The sequence below is a fragment of the Epinephelus fuscoguttatus genome, linkage group LG10 (assembly GCF_011397635.1).
Source record: "Epinephelus fuscoguttatus linkage group LG10, E.fuscoguttatus.final_Chr_v1".
Lineage (NCBI taxonomy): Eukaryota > Metazoa > Chordata > Actinopteri > Perciformes > Serranidae > Epinephelus > Epinephelus fuscoguttatus.
Window position 1 is genome coordinate 37,796,025 of NC_064761.1, and position 21,046 is coordinate 37,817,070.

At 40.8% G+C, this 21,046-nt stretch overlaps 1 protein-coding gene across 1 annotated transcript in view; it reads left to right on the forward strand.

Moving 5' to 3' along the window:
- Window positions 1-10,769, forward strand: part of tprg1 (tumor protein p63 regulated 1) — a 55,300-nt gene extending 44,531 nt beyond the window's left edge. Inside the window, exons 6-7 of the mRNA XM_049587959.1 lie at window positions 2,562-2,715; window positions 5,668-10,769. Of these exons, the coding sequence (XP_049443916.1) occupies window positions 2,562-2,715; window positions 5,668-5,862 (349 nt within the window). The 3' untranslated portion in view covers window positions 5,863-10,769. The remainder of the gene's footprint in view (window positions 1-2,561; window positions 2,716-5,667) is intronic.
- Window positions 10,770-21,046: the final 10,277 nt, after the last annotated feature.

Consider the following 21,046-nt stretch of genomic DNA (forward strand, 5'->3'; position numbering starts at 1 on the left):
CATAATATCTTTAAAAAGTTGTACAGCTGTCAATAATATTGATTTATCAGTGCATATCAATATTGAATATAGACACTGCTACTTGCTACAGTTTCTCTCTCGCTATTATTTTTTACTGAAGTCATACTGCTGTTCTCTGCCTCTAACCAAGAAAAGTCAATGTTGTTGTGTTACAGCCTTGTTGTATTTATTGTTTAATAATAATTTTAAATTTTATGCCATAAATGTCAAATTTTCCCCATTCTATTGAAAAAGGTATTGAATATCAATATTTTCAAGGTATTGTGTCAAAGTTACAAGTTCCAGTAGTGTAACAACATTATAGAGGTGCAGCATGGGCCAAGAGAAGAACCCATTACATTTTGGAGAATACAGATACGTAAATTATGTTTCCAGTTTCATGAACATTATGACATTTTGCCTTGGCTGATATGTTTGCTCTCCTAGTGCTCTTCTAGTTAACTAAAGGTTTACATGTATTTCTGTGCCTCTCCTGTCCATTTACACTTAATTTTAAAATAGATCAAGTAAATAAATTCAGAGTTTAATACATTTGAATATGTTTTAAAGGGTTTTTAACCACACCAAATAACAGAAGTGTAATTTCCATCAGAGTCAAACTTCGAGATGACAATTACTGTTACTCTACTGAGCTAGTTACCTTTTTAGCAGGTCTAGTTTGCTGGTCTTTTGTCCTCCCATTGTGAATTCATGTAGCTACTGTCTCATTTAGTTATGTGGTAACAAACTAAACTCACCAAAATTTCAGTTTTTTAAAATATGTATTGAAAATATATATTTTTATATAACAGAATACAGTTACACCTGGAGAAAAAAAGTAGCCAAGTTTAGCTTTAGGGCGCATTCACACCAGGATAGTCCAGCGGACTCGATTTGATTGGACGAGGAATGCTGAAAAATTTCACACCTTCATTTGGTTCGGTTCACTTTCACACTGCACTTTTTAAAGTGGACCAAACTACCTGGACAGCGTCACGCAGTTACAACCGCTGCTTGGTTGGGGGCGGTATTGCCCGAAACGACCACTGACCAGGAAGAAAAAAGCATGAGGAAGAAGAAAACCCGGCTCATCGATTGGCCAGGACCGAAAACGGAAGTCCATCCCCTTCAGCAGTTTGGTCACCACAAAAGCACCAAACACCAAAATGCAATGCGTTCTATGTCACTTCCTCTCTTTAGCTCGCTGGATACTCCGTTTGCATTACCCACTGTAAGCCAACCGCACCAGGGTTCACTTGCAAGTGAACCTGGACCACCAGTTTTCAAGCGGACCAGGGTTTGCTTGTTTGGTTGGCACCAGAGTTCGAATGAGTGTTCACACCACTCCAAACAAACCGAACTATCCATGAAAGCGGACCAGGGTTCGTTCAAAGCGGACCAAATAGCGCCAGCATGAATGTGTTCTTAGATCAGGCTAGCTGTTACAATCTAGCTAGCTTGTATATTTACTAGCCCTCTTGCTTTCAGAGTTCTGGTCATCAGATTACTAAGTTGAAAACAAATTCAGAAAGAATGGATTCTGGTTGGTGATCGCACCATGAACTGTGCATCACTTGCATCTACTGTCTACCCTATTTCAAAGTCCAATTGACAAAAAATATTGCACAAATGATATTGCAGCACAAACAGGCCCATAAAGTTTTGTAGTTTTGCCCAATTTTGCACCTAATTGCAGTTATCCACGTGGCAAAGTATAAATGTTTCCTTAGTGCCAAGAACCCCATCGGCGGAACAACTGATGAAAGAAGAAGAGAACTAAAATTTTCAGAGCGCAAGCTACAGGTCCTGAAAGATGAAGTGCAGAGGCATTCCTCAAAATTTCAGGCAAGGGATTTGACTGAGAGAAAAAGAAAACTGAAATATCTGCTCTCAAGCAGACCTGGCACGACAATGCCAGTGAGGCTCATTTACATAGAAAGGGGCCAATTTATGTACCAAATGTCTGCACAATATCTAATTTAACTACGTGCTAATAGCACTGTAGCACTGAGGACGCATTTGCTTGGCAGCACAGTTCGGGGTGCTTTCCACTCTTTGGTGATTTGAGGGTTACTGGATTTCTTTTTTGTGCAGGCTTAGCGGCCGTGAAAGTTGCACAATCCTCTTGTGAACCATCAGTGTGCTCTTACTGCAGCCCCACTAGCATCACAAAGCCAAAAGGCAGTAACTACAGAGCCAGGGTGCAGTTACTGCAGTTTAGTTTTAAGCTCTGTTAGCATTAATTTTCCTACTTGATACCTGGGATAAAAGCTATAGGCAAAAACAATTCTGTGCCTCATAATTGTCACTTACAAATGACAGCCTGTAAGTTGAAGCTATTCTGGATGTGGCCTGAGGCAAAGAAATAATTTATATTCAGTGTTTTATGCAAAATTCTCACTGGAAAACAAAACAAGAACTTGTTTATAGAAAGCAGTGAGTGGTGGTATTGATCTGATGACAACACGAACTGTGGAACCTGAAGTTTTGTCACATGTTTGAGTCAAACGTGTCACTGAGAGAGACACACTTTATGTTCCTCTGTGTCTTTGTATGTTCAGGAGAGAGGGGGAGGGGGTGCGACTCTTCTGGGACCGGCTGAGAGAGCCCTCCTTCACCTCCAGGTGGAACCCCTTCGCCGTCGACTACCCCTTCATCACCTTCACACACCACCCTGTGAGGAACATCAATGAGACATACGCTGCTCTCTGCGACGTAAGTTGATCAATCAGTTAGGCCAGTTTGGCCTCGTTTAAAGGCTCAGTTCACCCAAATCACACTCACACAAATACATCTCATGGAACACCAGCAGTGCCGAGCCATGCAGATAGCTGTGGATTTAATTGCTGATGTTTTGAAATTTAATTTGTGTTGCTTGTGGCATTGAAAGAAATATGTAGAGAAAAAAAGACAACAACAGCAGCAGCATTTCTTTCCTGGAACAATATCCTGGTTTCTCAGGAAAATCACTATCAGCAGCTTTTATTGGGACCATTTCCAGTGAAAGTTGGCACAAGTTTGAGAGTCACATATCTCAAAACAACTCAGCACATAAATCTGAAACTATGGAACAGCTGCACGACTCTGTATCACCAGAAATTAGTAATGAGGGCGAAGTGACTTCTAATTTGTCAGAATGTCGGTTTATTTCATATTATCATTTGTTTTGTGACTAATCCTGGTGGAGGTGTGTACTCTAAGAGTCATGGAGACACTTAACTATTATCACTTCACAAAACACAACAGTGTGGTGAGATTCATCGTGTGGTCGAATGAGTCATCACTCAGAGGTGATTTACTGGAATTAGCCATCAGATATTGTTCATGTGTACTCTGTCAGTTTAGTTTTGAAACCCAAGGAAATCCTCTGATTGACAGGTATCAGATATAAAGTCTCAATATATAAAACCAGCACTCAGATGACTAATGTTTAGTTTTAGGTTTGTACTACTAAAAAAATTGCCATGTGTGTCTCAACACAGAAGTATGACATGCTTGCAAAACTGATACAGAGATTTCAACATCAATGTTTTTTGAGCAATTACAGCGGACGACTCAGCATGAGAGGGAGAAGCGAGTGGAGCAATCCTGTACTATGGAATGAAATTTCAACAGTGTTACAAACGCGTCATACTTGCTGTGCAGAGTAAGAGAGAAGGTGGAATTATACACATTTCAATGAGTGCACACACATGTTGACTGGCAGCAGAGCCTGACAGACTCAAACAGCTGGAAGAACATTCCCTAAGAATGCAGTGTAATCTTAATTATGATGTGACACATCATGTGTGTGAAATGTGAGAGATCCTGACTGTAGACTGTTGTTTGGTGATTACTGCAGGCAGGTCATCGAGATTTGACCCCTGACCTCTGATTATTTCCTTTTAAGCTGTGATTTGTAAACTACAGTGTTGATTAAGAATCTTAGTAACATGACTTTACAGATAGTAGTACACACTCTGTAATACTCTATTAACCAATAAGTAAAATATTGTGTAATCAGTATCAATAAAGTTATTTAAATGAATATGGGAATACATTTGTAAATAAATACATACATACATAAATAAATAAATAAATAAATAAATAAATAAATAAATACATGCTGAAATAAATACAAAAATAAATAAATGCGCCAATATATGGATGAATAAAAATATGGAAAATAAATAGATAATTGCATAAATAAATTAATAGTTAAAGTTAATAGTTAAACAAGACATAAATAAATTTGTTAATTTGATTTCTACATTTTTGTACAACCACATTTATATATTTCTGTATTTCTGGGCCTGTGTTTATGAGGTAGGAGGTTTTAATCCCTGCATTTTTTCTGAATTTATGCCATTATTTATTTATTTATTTGCATATTAATTTTAGCATTTATTCATGCTTTTTTAATTGTGTTTAATTGAGATTTTCTTTACTCACCAGCCAAAAAACAATGGTAATGTTTTGAGTGGCTGGTAGATTTTGCAGATCATATACCAGAGGTCTAATGAAAGTTTTTTTAGGAAGATGTCTTCTGTCTCGCTGAGATTTTTGTATCACTGTAATAAGTCCGCTCTGTGCTCGAGGTTTCAGGTTTATTGTTGGAATTTGCATATCAGACAGCGATCAGCTTTCATGTTAGTGACGTACCTGATTTAGCTGCTTGGTGTAGGATTGAATCTCAGATTTTAGGGAAGTGCCATTCATGCAGGTGCCACTTGACACGCACCACCCACCCAAACACCATTACAGACCAATACCTCCCCCCAAGCAGGACAATGCACCATGCCACACCACAAAAACTCCTCAGGAAAGGCCCTGGGGGGCGTGACAAAGAGCTCAAGGCATCAACCTGGCCTCCAAATTTCCCAGATCCCAATCCGATTGAACATCCATTGGGCATGCTGGTACCTTACCTGGCAACGCACAGGACTCAAAGGATCTGTTGACAACGCCTGGGTGCCAGACAACACAGGACACCCCCAGAGGTTCTGTCTCCATGCCTTGACAGGTCAGAGGCTACACCGGAGATCGGACTTGGCTCTGACCTGTCGAGGCCTAGACAAAGGACCTCTGGGGCACTGGTTTATCCCACAGATGCTGGATCAGATCGGGATCTGGGGAATTTGAAAGCTAGCTTGATGCCCAAAGCTCTTTGTCGTGTTCCTTAGGCCATTCCTGGGTAGTTTTTGCAGTGTGGCATGCTGTTTTTTTCTGCTGGAGGGGCACTGCCACTGGGGAGTACTGTTGGAATCAGTGGGGGTACTTGGTCTATAACAATGTTTAGGTGGGTGGAGTGCGTAAAGAGGCATCCACGTGAATGCCAGGACCAAAGGCTTCCCTGCAGAACATTGCATTGTAATGAAATGATCGATGTTATTCACTTCACCTGCCAGTGGTTTTAATGTTTTGGCTGATCGGTGTACAGTGCTCCAGGGACGACCTTTTTCTGTAGGCCGACTTGGAACTTAGTATCCCCCTGGTTCCCCCTGGAGGGGGACTTTAATGATCTATGCTTTGATTATGATGATTATGCTTGACACTGTCACTTATCTGGTATGTGACAAAAAAAGATTGAATCCCTCTAAAGTACAATATTGTGACCGGACATACACACCGTGACTAAGGTGTATTTTTGTTATGTATTTCTGATCCCGCCCACTCTTTTGTCCACAGATCCAGAAGTTTCGTGAACAGCTCAAGGATGCAGCGCAGAGAGCCCACACTATAAAGCCGTTTCCTGGCAAGGCCAACGGTGTCCTGGTCCTGAATCAGAACATCCTCATCGAGACTTACGTAGGCATCATGTCTTTCATTGGGAACCAGAACAAACTGGGATACTGCATGGCTCGAGGAAACTTCGGCTACTAACTCTCCTGCATTTATATGATAGTTTTATCGTCGAAATTGTTTCCATGTTTTTAAGTTTGTTTACAGAGAGCTCATTCAAATTCTACAAGGTCTGACCGAAGATTTTTCCATATTCAGGTTTGCTTTTGTCACAGTGAAGCCTGGATTCTCAGGATGTTCTGTGTGAGGTTTAAACAACCGTGTGATCTCCCCCATTGCTTATTACCAGTGTGTGGTGTCTGAGTACTCAGAAATATCCGCATTTCAACACCGCTCTTCACTGGATGACGGATCCCCCGCTGCTCTCAAGGAGCTTTGTATTTGCTCCTCAGTGATATGGTAATTCAACTCTTTCGCAATGGGACTCCTTTCTTCCTCCCCCGGTGTCTCTGTTAAAAGCTCATTCCCATGTCATTCAGCCCCTTAGAGATTCACCGGAGCATGGGGGCACATTTGTCAGTTTAGTTTTATTATTTGCAGTGTATTTTTACAGTGCATACAGTGCTGGAATTTCCCCTTGATTTGTGTGTTTACCATGTGTCGCTCTGCCTTGTTTGGCATCACCTGTTTGTCTTGTGAGCATATCACAGACAAGATAATGTAGGCTTACATATTTTGTTCTCTTTTCCTTTGTGTTGGTACAAAAGAAGCAGATTTTTTTTCATGCAGATTTCTCTGCAGTGTTTTTCTTTGGCGCATTTTAATCGTGAATAATCGTACCCTGACCTTTTTTCATGCTAAATAAGAACGCATGTCTGCTGAAAGATAAACCTATTAGTGACCGTGACAGTTGTGTCTGCGGCTAATGAGTAATAATATCATTGATTTAAAGTTTTTACTGTTACTGTTTGTAACAGAAAGGGCGGTTTAATACTACAGCAAACATGTGTTTGACCGCCTGTCGCCTGCAGCTCTTAATCTAAAGGCCCTGAAACACCAAGCTGACAGTCGAACATCAGTCAGAGTTGGGCTGTCGGTGAGCGTCTGTCGCCCTAGTCGGTGCGGTGTGTCCTGCACAAATGCCCTTGTCGCCTCCCCTCTGCTTTTTTTTTTAGACCACTTCAGCATGTTTAATCAGTGTTGGCAACAGAGTAGCCTATCAGTGAGTGAAATCACTCAACCAGCAGTTCAGCTTAGCCCGACACGAAGAGAAACAGAAGTGAGGAAAGTAAACAAACAACTAAAGTCAAGAGGGAGCCAGTGAGCTTTTTAGCAGAAACGTTTCCTGATGGTTTGTGTAACTGTTCACTGTTGCACAATTAATATCTTTTCTTTCAACATTGGATTGTGTTGTTAATGTGCTAACTGCCTAACTAGCATCAAGACGGTCTTCTGGTTTACCTTTTCTAATTAAGATTACAGACTACCATCTGCTGGTGTGGAGAGTTACCTTCTCTCACACAAGTGCAGAACGTACGTGCTGGTTTGCCGTTGTCTGTAGGCTTTACGATGCGTTCATGTGCAACTTTCTAGGCAGAGACACAGGTGATATCAGGAGATGCAGCCTCTGAAGTCAGTTTGGTGTGTCTGGGCTATAACAGCTCACTGTGGCTGCTCCTGATTGTTCCAATACTCCTTGCGATATTTAAAAATTGGCCCATTGTTTTAAAAAAAAAAAAAAAAAAGATTTTTGCAGATGCATTTTTGATGAACTCTTTTTATGTGCATTTTTGCACAAATTAAACATAAGTGGAAACACCAAAATTTTGAAAAGATCTTGAAATTTAGAAAACATTTGTATGCTTGGAGATGCCTGTGAGGGTTCACACCCACAGAGTTTAGAGCCTGTGACTCCACACCAGTCCGTTACAACTGAAGAATCCTCTTCGATGAGAAGTGAAACATCGTCAAGAAACTCTAGCAAGTCCAGTTGCCTACGATACAGCACTTATGAATATGCTTGAAGATGGAAAAGTTGGTTTACTGCTAAGAAGTAAATGCTACTAAGTGCAATGAAAAAGGATTCAGCAAATAAATAATTATGTACCGTCATGTTCTTAGGAAGCTCTCTTCGTCATTTCTAAAAGGCTTTTACCGAGAAGTGAAGGAGCCCCTTGGTAGTCGAGAGGTTACTGTGCATGCCACATAATCACAGTGTGCCCAGTTCCGTTCTGTCTGACAACCTTTGTTGCCTGTCGTACCTTTTCTCTCCGCCTCGTTTCCTGTCTACCTCTTCGCTGTCAAATCTCAAATGAAGGTGAAAAATATTTCCAAAAAAATAAAACACAAAGAATGAAACAAACACTGAGATTGATATCATGAGCTGCCTTTTTTATTAAACTGATGAGCGAATTATAAGCAAACTTTTGAAATGATGCAAAAAAGACATGCAAATTAGGTGCGTAATTAAAGGGATAGTGCACCCAAAAATGAAAATTCAGCCATTATCTACTCACCCATATGCCGAGGGAGGCTCAGGTGAAGTTTTAGAGTCCTCACAACAGTGAGAGTGGGTAGCAACACAACTCCACCTAAGTGGAGGCTTACGGCGCCCCAGATTAAACGTCCAAAAACACATAATTGAAACCACAAAATATCTCCATACTGCTCATCTGCAGTGATCCAAGTGTCCTGAAGCCCCACATAAAAAGTTGTTTGGAAAAAACATCATTTGAACTCTGTTTTTAGCCTCATTGTAGCCTGTAGCTGTAACTGCCTCTCTGTGTTGTTTTCCAAACAACTTTTTATGTCGGGGCTTCAGGCGGTTCATGTGGTTTCAGTTATGTGTTTTTGGACGCTTGAATCTGGGGCGCCGTAAGCCTCCATTAGGTGGTGTTGTGTTGCTACCCCTGCTCCCCTGGGATCTCCACAAGTGATGTGCAGACTCTAAAACTACACCTGAGCCTCCCTCGGCATATGGGTGAGTAGATAATGGCTGAATTTTCATTTTTGGGTGCACTATCCCTTTAACTGGTTTGGAGAGAATAAACTAGGCTCTGCAAAGTTTAGCTTCATCAGAAGTTAGCGATATAGACTACACTTTACAAATGGCTGTAAAGAGAGTAGTAGTAGAAGTAAAGGTTGCTTACCAGAAGCAAAACAAGTCCCCGTGGTTATCTACTAATCTACAAGAGGAAAATGGAAAAACTGTCTTCAGGAATGTTTTTAAAATGGGCAAGTTTTAATTGTTTTTTTCAAGTCTGCTAGTCTTGGTCATGTTTCATGCTGTCCGTCGATGAAGACAAATTAGTGAGTTAACTGTTCGCAACGTCAGAACATATTTGGCAACAGTGAAGATGTTTCCATATCCCATTTATTGCATCAACCTTTTTTTTTCGCCAAAGGCAGAAACCACCTCAGGGGAGCGTAAAAACTTTTTTTGCGCAATAAAAACTTGATCAGATTTTGCCATTTCCTTACAGCTTTTCTAATGTGATTTTACAAAACGCACATAAAAATATGTTTATGGACACACCGCTAATGGCACAAAATTACACATGACAGTCAAGCTGAACTGTATGCTGCATTGTTTCCTTTGAATGTCTCATTCATTGGTAGACAATCTGAAATGGCAGACCCGACATTAATAATAAAAGCTACTAAATTTAGGGGGGTAATTCCATTAAATGGTTATTGCTGAGAGAATGCCGACCATAAACATTATCAAGAACAGGATTTAATTTTCACAAACATGTTAAGGATTATAGCTTTAAAGCTTTGAAAGTGTTCACTGGTAAAATTACAGTTGTGTTCACTAATGAGTGACAAATACAAGTGAATGCAGACGAACTGAGCCTCAGTATTTAGACTCTTCTAAGGTTTTCTCTTCAGGAAACAAGGTTAAGTAGCAAGCGTCCCAGGAGGACAGCTGTTATTCCACACGGTAAAGAATATGGTTAAGTTCAGCACCTTTAGTATCATGTATCATAACCCTAGGGTCTGAAGGGGTTAACATGTTTCCTCCCAGAGTGAGGACGTGTTTTTAATCCTGGATCAAGCACTGCTCTGGCCTGGAGCGAAGCACCTCATCCATATTTCTGCTCTTCAAAGTTGTAAAAGATGTTCAGAAAACAGGATTAACTGCCGGATAAATGAGCGTTCATAAAGTTATGTAGCGTAGGCCCTCAAGAGAAGTTCAGTTTTACATTCAGGTCACATCATGACTCAAAGCGGTGACATTAGTTGAAGAATATCCAACTAAGTGTGTTTATTTTCTTTGGTTTCCATGGGCTGCATTTGTACCTGTAATCATTATATTCTTTCTTCTGACTGTAGCTGCAGGTAAAGCAGTTACCAAAAACATCGAGCAGCAGCAATACAATGAAAGACGAGTGTATCACAAACTGAAATAATAACAGACTCCCTGAGATGTAATGTTTGTGATTACGTTGTTTGCTGTTCAGATGAGTTCACATGTTCTGTCATGTTTGAACTGAACTCTAATGAAGCTCGAATCTCCATTTTTCTCTTGTTCTCTGCCGACCTTTAACAGTTAAGAGCATCTCTTCACTCGGCTGACGTCTAGATGTGATGCGACTTGCTCTAAATGTCAGGATATAGAATGAGTATGGCTCGGTGTGCGTGCAGGAGACGGCGGGGGGCGTGGGTGTGTTGTTGTGTATGATCCATTTCTGTCCTCAGATGCTCTTTTTCTGTGCATTAAAGATCACTGAGTTCAGCCCTCGAGGTACTTTACCAGAATTGCCTCACTATTGTATGTACAGTCTGTACTCGGATACAGACACAGCAGTTTTGTATACATAACTAATTACATGATTGACAGATGTGCAGTGACGATCACAGGTTTGATGTAAGGACATCGAAGTTCAGGGTTTTTTTGTTGATTACAAAATATTTAACCACAAAATTTACACTGACACATTTTAAGCTATTTAATCTGAAATACATGTTTCCTGCTGTATCAATTAGGTGTAAGGTTGTTTAACGAATTCCTAATTTGTTGTAATAAAAACACTAAATTCACTGTACTTTAGAATCAGACTACTTTATTCATCCCCGGGGCGAATTGTGATTCGTTACAGTCGCTCTGATGTCAAGCATACTGATTTATAGAAAGTAGGAGTAAGAAGTATAAACTTGAGAAGGATATCAAAGTAAAAATATGTGGTTCAGTTTTCACACCAGGTCACCAGACTATCACAGGGCTGACACATAGAGACAGACAACCATTCGCACTCACATTCACACCTACGGACAATTTAGAGTCACCAATTAACCTGCATGTCTTTGGACTGTGGGAGGAAGCCGGAGTACCTGGAGAAAACCCACGCTGACACGGAGAGAACATGCAGACTCCACACAGAAGAGCTCCCCAACTCTGAGTTCGAACGAGGAACCTTCTTTGTGTGAGGCAACAGTGCTACCACTGCAAATTAAACACATGAATGTTAAATTGAGTTCAGTCCAGGATGATTTGGTGACACGCGTGTTAAGTAACAATAAGTAACAGATTCTTTTTACAATAACAAGCAAATGGGACCACTGGTGAGTAACTTGTGTGTCCATTTACAGCAAATTAAAATCTAAACATGTATAGTCTTGAAGGCTTACTAGTCTGATTCTCCTAGTTTGAGAATAGGGAGAATAGTACTAAATAAATCGATGTATGGGAAACACTGGGTTACTGTATGAAACGTGCACATGCATGTCGTTGCAGGTGGGAGGGGCTTAGGACAGAGAGGGTGTATTTTCAAATTCTGCCCTTTTTTGTGTTTGTCTGTTTTTTGCCTTTTCCAGGTTTCTGCCTACCCCAGCTTTAATTTAGAGTCATGTTCCTGGTCACCAGACAAATGTAAGTCCAATGTTCACTCTGCTTTTAGCTCTGTTTTTGATCTCCACCAACTTCTGAGAAAAATATCTGTCCCTTTAGCAACTAAATGCTCCACTGTGTTCACCAGCCAGATATCGTGTAGGCCTAATAATTTGGAGCTGCCTGCTGGAAACAGCGCTGAGAATTGAACTAAGGGTGCTTTCACACCTGCCCTGTTTGGGTCGTTTCAACTGAACTCAAGTTTGTTCGCCCCCTAAGTGCAGTTCTGGTAGAGGTGGTCTCAGTCTGGTTACAAACGAACTCTGGTGTGGTTCGTTTGTGGTGAGAACGTGTTCCGACCTGGATGTGAAGCAACTGCAGTCACATGACACATTGTTTGGGTTAAACATGAGCATGTTACAGTCCTGGAGGATTATTAATGTGCACCTCCTCCTGTACTGCCTTAATATGCACATTCAGCACATCCAATGCATCAAAACATTGTTTTCTAGTTGGAGCCGCGCCTCGTTTTCAAACTGTATGGTTTGACTAAAATGAACAATGACAGCAATATAGTCCACGATGAGCAGCGCTAAAATCAACCTGCGTAGTTGTCCCTCCATTGTGACATTAGAAAGCGTCACATTTATCTTGCAAGTGTACTCTTCTTCAACGTTTGCTTTACTTCCTGGATTTTTCCCACATGGAAATTCTGACCAATCAAGAGCAGCTTTCTCACTCAAGGCGTTTGATCTGGTCCACTTGTAAATGCTGCCGTGAGAACACGAACCAACTCTAGGCAATTATACAACTTTGGAACAAAATGAGTCCCTGTGAGTCGCAAAACCAAAACAACGAGCTGAAAGATGCTAAAACGCTTCGTAGATCTGAGGGAAGCTGCAGTCAGGTGATAATTCTCTGTGGGTTCATCACTAACCCCTTTCACATTACACGTAGATGTTTGATTCATTGTATATTATATAATTATTAGTGCTGCTTTAAGTTAATGATAAAATATAATTTGATCTGATGACATAGCAGCATGAGGTTTAGTGGAAAATATGGGAGTGAGATGTCTTAATAAATTATAAATACTAATGACAGTTCTACAATGTGGACTGTCAACTAACAGTGTTTACACTATACAGTATAATAGAATTATAATTAATTAAAACTACAGTAAAGCTGTGTATCTACACCTAGAGCCTGATTATGATCGAGGTCCTGGCCATAGGGGAATTGTTGGGTCACTTTATATGAAACTGTCCTGAGATAACTCTTGTTACGGTTTGGTGGTTAAAAAGTCGACTAGTATTTTAATTAGTTTGACACATTCTGGCCTAAAGCTTATAAATCAAACAGCTGTTTTGTGAGGGTGCGTTACATTTGATTATGAATCTGTGTTATTAAATTCCTTTTCATTACATTTTGCTCTGCACTCACTACACAGAGCAGAGAGTGTGTATATCACTGCTTTGTCAAAGAGGAGCACATGGACTCACATGATAAATGACTTCCAAAGCTAATGATTGCATTCCTTTCTTGAAAGGTAAGTTAGCGCCTGCGGCTAGATAATACGGCTTGTGCTTCACTTCAATTATTTTCCACCAGTAGAACATCAGACTGATCAACTGGCAGTTTGCGGCTACGGACTGACACACCTCTGACACACACCTCTGACACACACCTCTGACAGTGAGTGCTCAGCCATTCTGAACTCTGTAAAACAAAACCTTAGAAGTTTTTCTCTCTCTGGTGGATTTTAACTCTCATTCTGGAAACACAATAAGCATGATGAGTGTTAAAACAGTATTAAAGGGACAGTTCACCCCAAATCAAAAATCCATATCCTCTTACCTGTAGAGCTGTTTATCAGTCTAGATTGGTGTGAGTTGCAAAGTGTTGGAGATATCGGCCCTAGAAATGTCTGCCTTCTCTCCAGCTTGTGGTGCTCAAAGTGCCAAAACTTGTAAGCAGCAATATCTCCTTGCAAAAATCATGACCTGCTTACGCAAAATAACCCACAGGCCTTGTTGTGAGCAGTTTTATGTGGGAACTATTTTCTTTCTACCAAACCATAATGACCCTTTTTAATCGTTTTTTTACTGAATCCATCCTTCTTCCCTTGTCTCATGGTTTGGTAACCTTTTTCTGAAAAACAAAAGTTCTTTAAGCCAAATTTTCAAACCGGTTAGTAAGCTTTGTGAGGCCAACTCTGTTCTTCAGGACTGTTCCCATCACATACAAAGCAAAATCCAGCTTCTTTACTCCAGCCTCTGTTTGCGGGCCCTAGGTGCAGAATGAAACATATAGAAATAGAAATACTTGTGTACCCATGGCTATTGCACTACTAAACAAAGCTATCTCGAGATGATTCAGTGGGTTGGACATCGCTGACCATTCGCAGACAACAGCACTGGTATATTTGGTATTTGGCAATACTGGGCAAACTTTCAGCCTGCCTCTGCACCCTTCTGTGTGTCAGCTCTGGTAGTTATCTGCTTTAACAGATCTATCCTCCACCTTGAACATGGAACAATCTTCAAAAAGATCTAAAATTAGAAACGCTTATATACATCAGTGAATTTAAGGGCCTCATAAAGAATGTGGTAACAGAGACGTGTGCTTGTTTTTCTTGAGAGGCCACTATGTTTGAATAGTAAAACTAGTAGAATTAGATTTTATTTTGGTCTGCAAAAAGAAATAAGTACATCATGTATTAATGTACAAATTCATGTAAAGAAATTTACAGCCTCTCACAGAAAACGGCAAATACTTAAATAGTACAGTGCAAAACTACCCTGGAAATCCAGAGTTCTCGCGAGAGCACAGTTTGAATTTGCTCAGCGAGTCACTCTGGTAGTCAGTAATGATGCTCATTACCTATGCCCATGAAACCGAGCTGCACCAATCACATCGGTGTATCTGATATAGGCGGGTCATAGGTGTGCTAAACAGATGACGACAGCGCTGCGAGGACGAAGTCCAGAATCAGTCAGTAAACACTGCAAGATGGCTACGGATGAACACCAGTTGTTTGAAACGGCTTTGGCTGCTACAATGAACGAGTTAGACTTGGCTTTTTCTCTAAAAGAGGAACAGAATCTCGAATCGAATCTTTTCTTTGCAAGAAGGACGTTTTTGCTGTTTTGCCGACTGGATACAGCAAGAGTCTAATCTGCCAGTTAGCTCCGCCGGTAGCGCTCTGGATACGTCACCCTGTGTATTGTTCTGATTGGTCGTAGTGTTATCCAATTGCGTGCAGTGATATTTACAAATGCATGCTTGGTGCTGCCCCTCAAGTTGGGCCATTTGGAGGACTAATAGCCAGACTCTAAATCTTTCTAGATTTGGGTCTGGATTTCCAGGCAAGTACAAAACACTATAATAAAGTAATTTAACATAAGTTAGACACTTCTGTAGTCAGAAAACACATGTTGTCCAGGCTGTTTGGTCCGCTTTAAAAAGTGTAGTGTGAAAGTGAACCAAATGAAGGTGTGAAATATTTCTGCATTCCCCGCCCAATCGAACCGAATACCCGGGACTATCCTGGTGTGAATGCACCCTTAAAATAGTACTTTTGTTACTTACTTTACATAACGTCACATGACATACATCACTAGTATGGTATGCTACACATACTAGCACAAAACATTGCTAGTAAAATAACATGACTGAGTTTTTGTTTCACACAGGACACAAACAAGCGGTTTTACAGGTGAAAGTCCAGAATTCTTGCTCTTTTAAACAGATGTTGCACAGAGCATCAAAAAAGAAATAGCACGCCTGGTGCGCCCCACAAATGCTGCTAAAAGGTGCCTCAGTGCATCAGTATCTGATGCCAAGGGTCACTGACCAAGCACTGGGAGTGAGTCCGGGTTGTTGGGCTGCTCATACCAAAACAATCTAAATTGATAAATAGCACTATGGGTAGGAGGAAGAATATGTATTTTTGATTTTGTGGTGAAGGCTCTCACGTTGGTTGGTTTTTAAATATAAATCTATTATTGGCCTGGTTCCTTGTTATCTGTCTACATACATGTGCAGAAACCAAAATCAATACGGCCTTCACTCTTGTAATATTCTACAAATGCTGGTTCCAAGGGTGAGAACAGAATTCAGCTAGAAAAAAAAAGCTCAGAATTATGCCGCTCCTTCGTCCTGGAATAATCTACAGAAGGATCTGAAAGTGGCAGAGCTGATCACTGTGGGAGAATTCAAGTCGATTTTAATTTAATTTAATTGGATACTGTGGTTTTTTATTAATTTGTTGCGTCTGTGTGCCTTCTAACAATATTATATGCTGCAAGTCACTCTTGAAAAAGGCTTTTACCTGGTTAAATAAAGGATATATATATATATATATAACGGTCCATTTAAGTTATCAAGTAACAAATGAGCTGGTTACTGTGAGGCCTGTTGGAGAGACGGCCCGGCACAAGTGGTTTTGTTGCAGGTCAAGGTCACATCGGAAGTCCCCGTGTCTCACTCGACAGGTCCAAGTGCTTATTTTGTTGATTGTGATGTGAGATGATTTCCTCACTGCCCTGAAGAGGAATGTGATCGGTAAAGTGAGAGGTTTTAAAACCTGCCCATCAGCCCCTGTGACCCTGTATGGCCCCGACTAACAACCAGAGCTGCCTGGGATGCTTGGGGCGAGTAACATAAGACAAATTCTGCGAGACACTCTTGCAATCCTGGTGTGGCACGCAGTCTTCTCGTCTCTCTGAAATACCTTCAAAGCCCTCACAGATATGCCAGCTTGGATACCAGGCTGCTTTTCACAGGTCATGCAACCTCCAGTCACCATTTTCATTTCTCCGGCATCTGTGTTGCTTGTTTGTTTGGTAAACATGTTACACCTGTCAGAGGTATGCCGGTTGCTAACGGGCCAAGTCCAGCAGCATTTATTATGTTCTGTGGCACTTTCCCCTTCTTCTCACCTCCCTCGTGTTTCCATCTGTTGCCCTCGCAGCGGTGAATACAGTAAGTGTGAAGGAGTGAATGTGTGAGGAAAAGTGTGCGTGTGTTTGTTCACGCATGTGCTCCATGTGTGGATGTGTCGACACGCACGCGCGCACACAGAGGCTACTGGGTTGTTGTCTGGATTGCTGTCTTGTAATGGAGATAGAGACACTGTTTTTATTTATCCCTCCCCCAGCTGTCACTGTTGTGTCTGGAGCGTGTTCGCTGAACTCAGGGCCATGGGACACTTGGAGAACTGTCAAATCCACTAACCCTCCCAACTATGCAGAATGTTGCAGCCCAGAACACACCCTGGATTCTTATTATGGAAAACAAAAGCTGAGGGGGACATTCAAGAAATGTGCAACCTTTATCTGACTCTCATACCTTTAAATCAGAGCAGCAAGAAATCTGCTTCTCATAATTATTTTCATTTAAAATGTATTCACAGAACATGGAGTCATGATGGTAAATAATGAGGGTTATAGTGGAGTTTTTTTCATTTATTTATTTATTGCCCTGTGACTTTTAACCTTAAGTATGGTGAATTCCAGAGCCACCAAATGTAGCTGAAAGATTTCAAATGTCTTGGATTACTAAGACAAAAATATCTCAACAACTCAACACCAATAAATCGTGAAACCACAAATAATTAGATCACTTTTATTCCCTTGAAGACAGCTTTGCTTAAAGTAGCAGTGTAGAAATACTTTACTACAATTAAAAGTCCAACGTTCAAAAGTCTACTGAAGTTAAAAAAACATAAGCATTATCAGCAAAGTATACTGCAAGTGCTGAAAGTAAAAGTACTCACTTTCCAGAATGGCCCGTCTGTAGTAATATTACTGAGGCGTGATATTTGAGCTTGTTGAGATCGAGTTAATTTTAATTACTTATATATGTTAGTCAGTTTATTCTCCTGCTGCATCACCCAGAAATAGCAGTACAATATTGCCTCTCATATTCAGTGGTTTAAAGTGGCAGACGATGGAAATACTCAAATATAAGTACCTGGTAAAGTAAAGTACTTAGCTAATATTATTATATTTTAATGCATATCCTGTATTGAAACTGGTGAATTGATCTTCATTACATTTTACACACAGCAAATCTGCTTTAGCTTTAAGTGCGACAGGATGTGAGTCTACACAAACTCACAGACCCAGAACATGAGTCATATTAATATCAGGCCACTATCCACTCCTCAGAGGAATAGGTTGGCATTTCTGGAGAATAGGGACTTTAATCCCTGGAGATGAGCAAAAGATTGATGCCACGGTCATGTCTGTGCAATACTTAAGAAGCTACTGCCAGGAGCTGGTTAGCTTAGCTTAACATCAAAATTGTAAACTTAGAGGGTTTTCGTTGATTCATATCATGACAAAGTATGATTGCCCCCTTGCTGTTCCTTCACCACTTAAGTTTCACATTAGTAATATTGTTCCTTACTGGGGTACACTTGCGCATCATCCATGTGACATTTGTTTATGGTGTCACGACAGTGTAGAAAAGAGCGCCACCTTGGCATTATGCCTACTATTACAGTATTTATATTTTGGAGACAGTGACTACATTTACATGCAAAAAATATTCTGTTTTTTTGCCCTTTGTAACGAAAAAGACAATGTTCCCACTAACCAGTTTACATAGTGAATGAAAAAAAATTCTACTATTCCAGTTCACATGCAGCCATGCATATTCTCAGTAACGTGCCCTAATGTGTCGTTTATCAGTCAGACTATGGAAAAGTTGAACAGCTGAAGCCGCTTGTGCCATTTTTATTCTTTATATCAAAGTAGCATATTGAAGTTTTTTGTAGGTTGCAGACTTGTTCTTCTCCCTTTCTTATTCCTTCAGCCACCTTCACGAAAAGGTCAGCGTTGTGATATTTCCACATACATAGCAAAAAACTTGTTGATGTCAAAGCCTTTCACAATGTTTAAAAGTAAATGTGTTTCTTCTTCCGACCACAAATGTGTCTTTCTTTCTAGGCTTTCATCTCCACTGCAGCCTTGCAAACTGTTGGCGAGTTAGTTTGTGGACAGTGTATCTAAGGGCCCATTCACACCAGGATAGTCCGGGGGACTCGATTCGATTGGGTGTGGAATGCAGAAAAATTTCACGCCTTCATTTGGTTCGGTTCACTTTCACACTGCTCTTTTTTAAGTGGACCAAACCGGACCATCCCCTTCAGCTGGCTTGGTCACCACAAAAACAATGGAGCAACACCAAATTTATACGCCTGCACCTCCTCACTACTCCTCGTCTGCCCATGAGACACTTCCTCTCTTTGGTTCGCTGGATAGTCCATTTGCATTTCCCACTGTAAGCAAACCACTCCAGGGTTCACTTGCAAGTGAACTGAGACTCCCAGTTTTTAAGCGGACCAGGGTTCGCTGGTTTGGTCCGCACCAGAGTTCAGCTTAGCGTTCACACCACTCCAAACGAACCGAACTATCTGTGGAAGCAGACCAGAGTTTGTTTCAAGCGGACCAAATAGCGCCACTGTGAAAGTGTCCTAAGACAACGCACAAAGTCGCGGGCAAGAGGCATGTGCCTGGGTACGGTGCACAGTGTTCACACTAATACTCAGACCTGGGCTCAGGACCCTGATGTGAAAGGTTCCACAGTCTCCCTTATTTTAAGCCCCGACAGAAAAAGTGTTTGTTCAAGTTTTTATTCCTGTATAACACTGTAGGCTTACTAAAACTCCAATAAAGCAAATTAATATGATGAAATACCCGCGCTCAGCGCTGAGTCTATCATTGTTATCACAGTAAATAAACCTCACCACAGTGTACCAGTATGATTTTATTATAAAATGTCAAGTGTCAAGTGAGAGTGTGCTGACTGAGCTGCAGCTCCAGTCTGTACATGCAGCTTGTGTAACTGATGAAAATCACCATGCTGGCATGTATTCAACATTAGACGAGCACTATTCACCGATGATAGCGCTCTCTCTACCATATTTCACATGTCAGACAGTATGTGAGAGCGAATCTGTGTTGCCATGTCAGTCATCCAGCTCCTTGTTTTAGGATGGCCCCATTAGACGCTGGCCAGACGGTCAGCAGCGGTGAGACTAAGCACTGATGACAAGCTGCTGGAAAGGCTGCAGAGGAGGAGAATGAGCAGAGTCGGCATGGGGAGCCTCAGACAAGTACACACACACACACACACACACACACTAAACCCACATTCATATTGAAAACCTCATACACATATGCTTCATAGCTGTCTGCAATCTGATACCCACGATAATATTTGAGTGCTGCAGTGGAAAACACTGTGTATGATTTATATCTGAGGTTTGATTTACAACAGTTTGTCATTAACTTCAATCAATATTGAATTCCATTTAGTTAAGATGACAGTTCAGCATTTGACATGCAACTTCTTGCCAACAGGGGGAAACAATAGTCTGCCTTCTTCTGCATACAGAGACACAATGTGCAGCCATAGGAAATGTACTGTTTCACTGTATTTTAAAATATAAGATTTATTTAAATGTTACAAACTGCTTCATCAGTGTTGTCTTTTATGGTTGTGGCTGCCTCAGCACTGGCACTGCTGTGTCTTTCTAAGTCTGATCTTGTGCCTGGGATTAAAGTGTAGACCTATCAGGTGAGTTCGTGCTCTACACTTTTAGCCTGTTAAACTCTGACACATCCACTGGCATCGAGTCCGTGTTTACAAGCTCACGTTGTGCAGCCACAAACTTTTATTTCAAACTCCAGCAGAGATTCGAAAGTCTTCCAAAGATAACAGATATAACAGGCAGAGTGTGAAGGAGATGTCAGTAGAATTATGCCGGAGACATCTGGTAATATACCAATCCTAAATTTTCACTTGGCAAGGACAGATTTAATGAAGTGCTGAAACAAGTAGAAGCTCATATTAAAACACATCTACAGTGTTTTAATGTAAATTTAAACAAGTGTGAGGCACAATTTAACAGCAAAATTAAGTTTTTAAATCATAAAATACTATCTCTTTTAAAAATATAACTGACATCTGTAAAATGTATACTGAAAAAAACCACTGCCACTCCTATTATGAGCTGCAGTGTTGCAACGGCTAGTATTGTTTTCACTGTGTGAATCTGTATCCCCCTTTTACACTACCTGTTTAAGGTGGGGATGTAGCGCCATTACGCCACATCTCCATTCTGTCTCGCCTCTGAGCCATGAACAGAGGTAGTAACAGCACCAAAGCAATGTCTGTTTGAATGGTAAGATGGGACCATGAGCAGCACGGGTGTGATGTGTTAAAAATGTGTTGTACGTGCAACCCATTTGGGAGATTTAAAAAGTAGCTAATAGCAGTTAGTGGCTAACTCAAAGAGGAACAATAGTGCCCGAAAATGTCCGCAAATTGGGAAAACAATGAAGTCTAGAAGCTACTTACCCTCCGAGCAGAGGACAAGATCAGCCGCTATACACCGATCAGCCAAAGCATTCAAACCACTGACAGGTGAAGTGAATAAATTTGATCATCTTGTTACAGAGCAATGTTCTATTGTGAAACCTT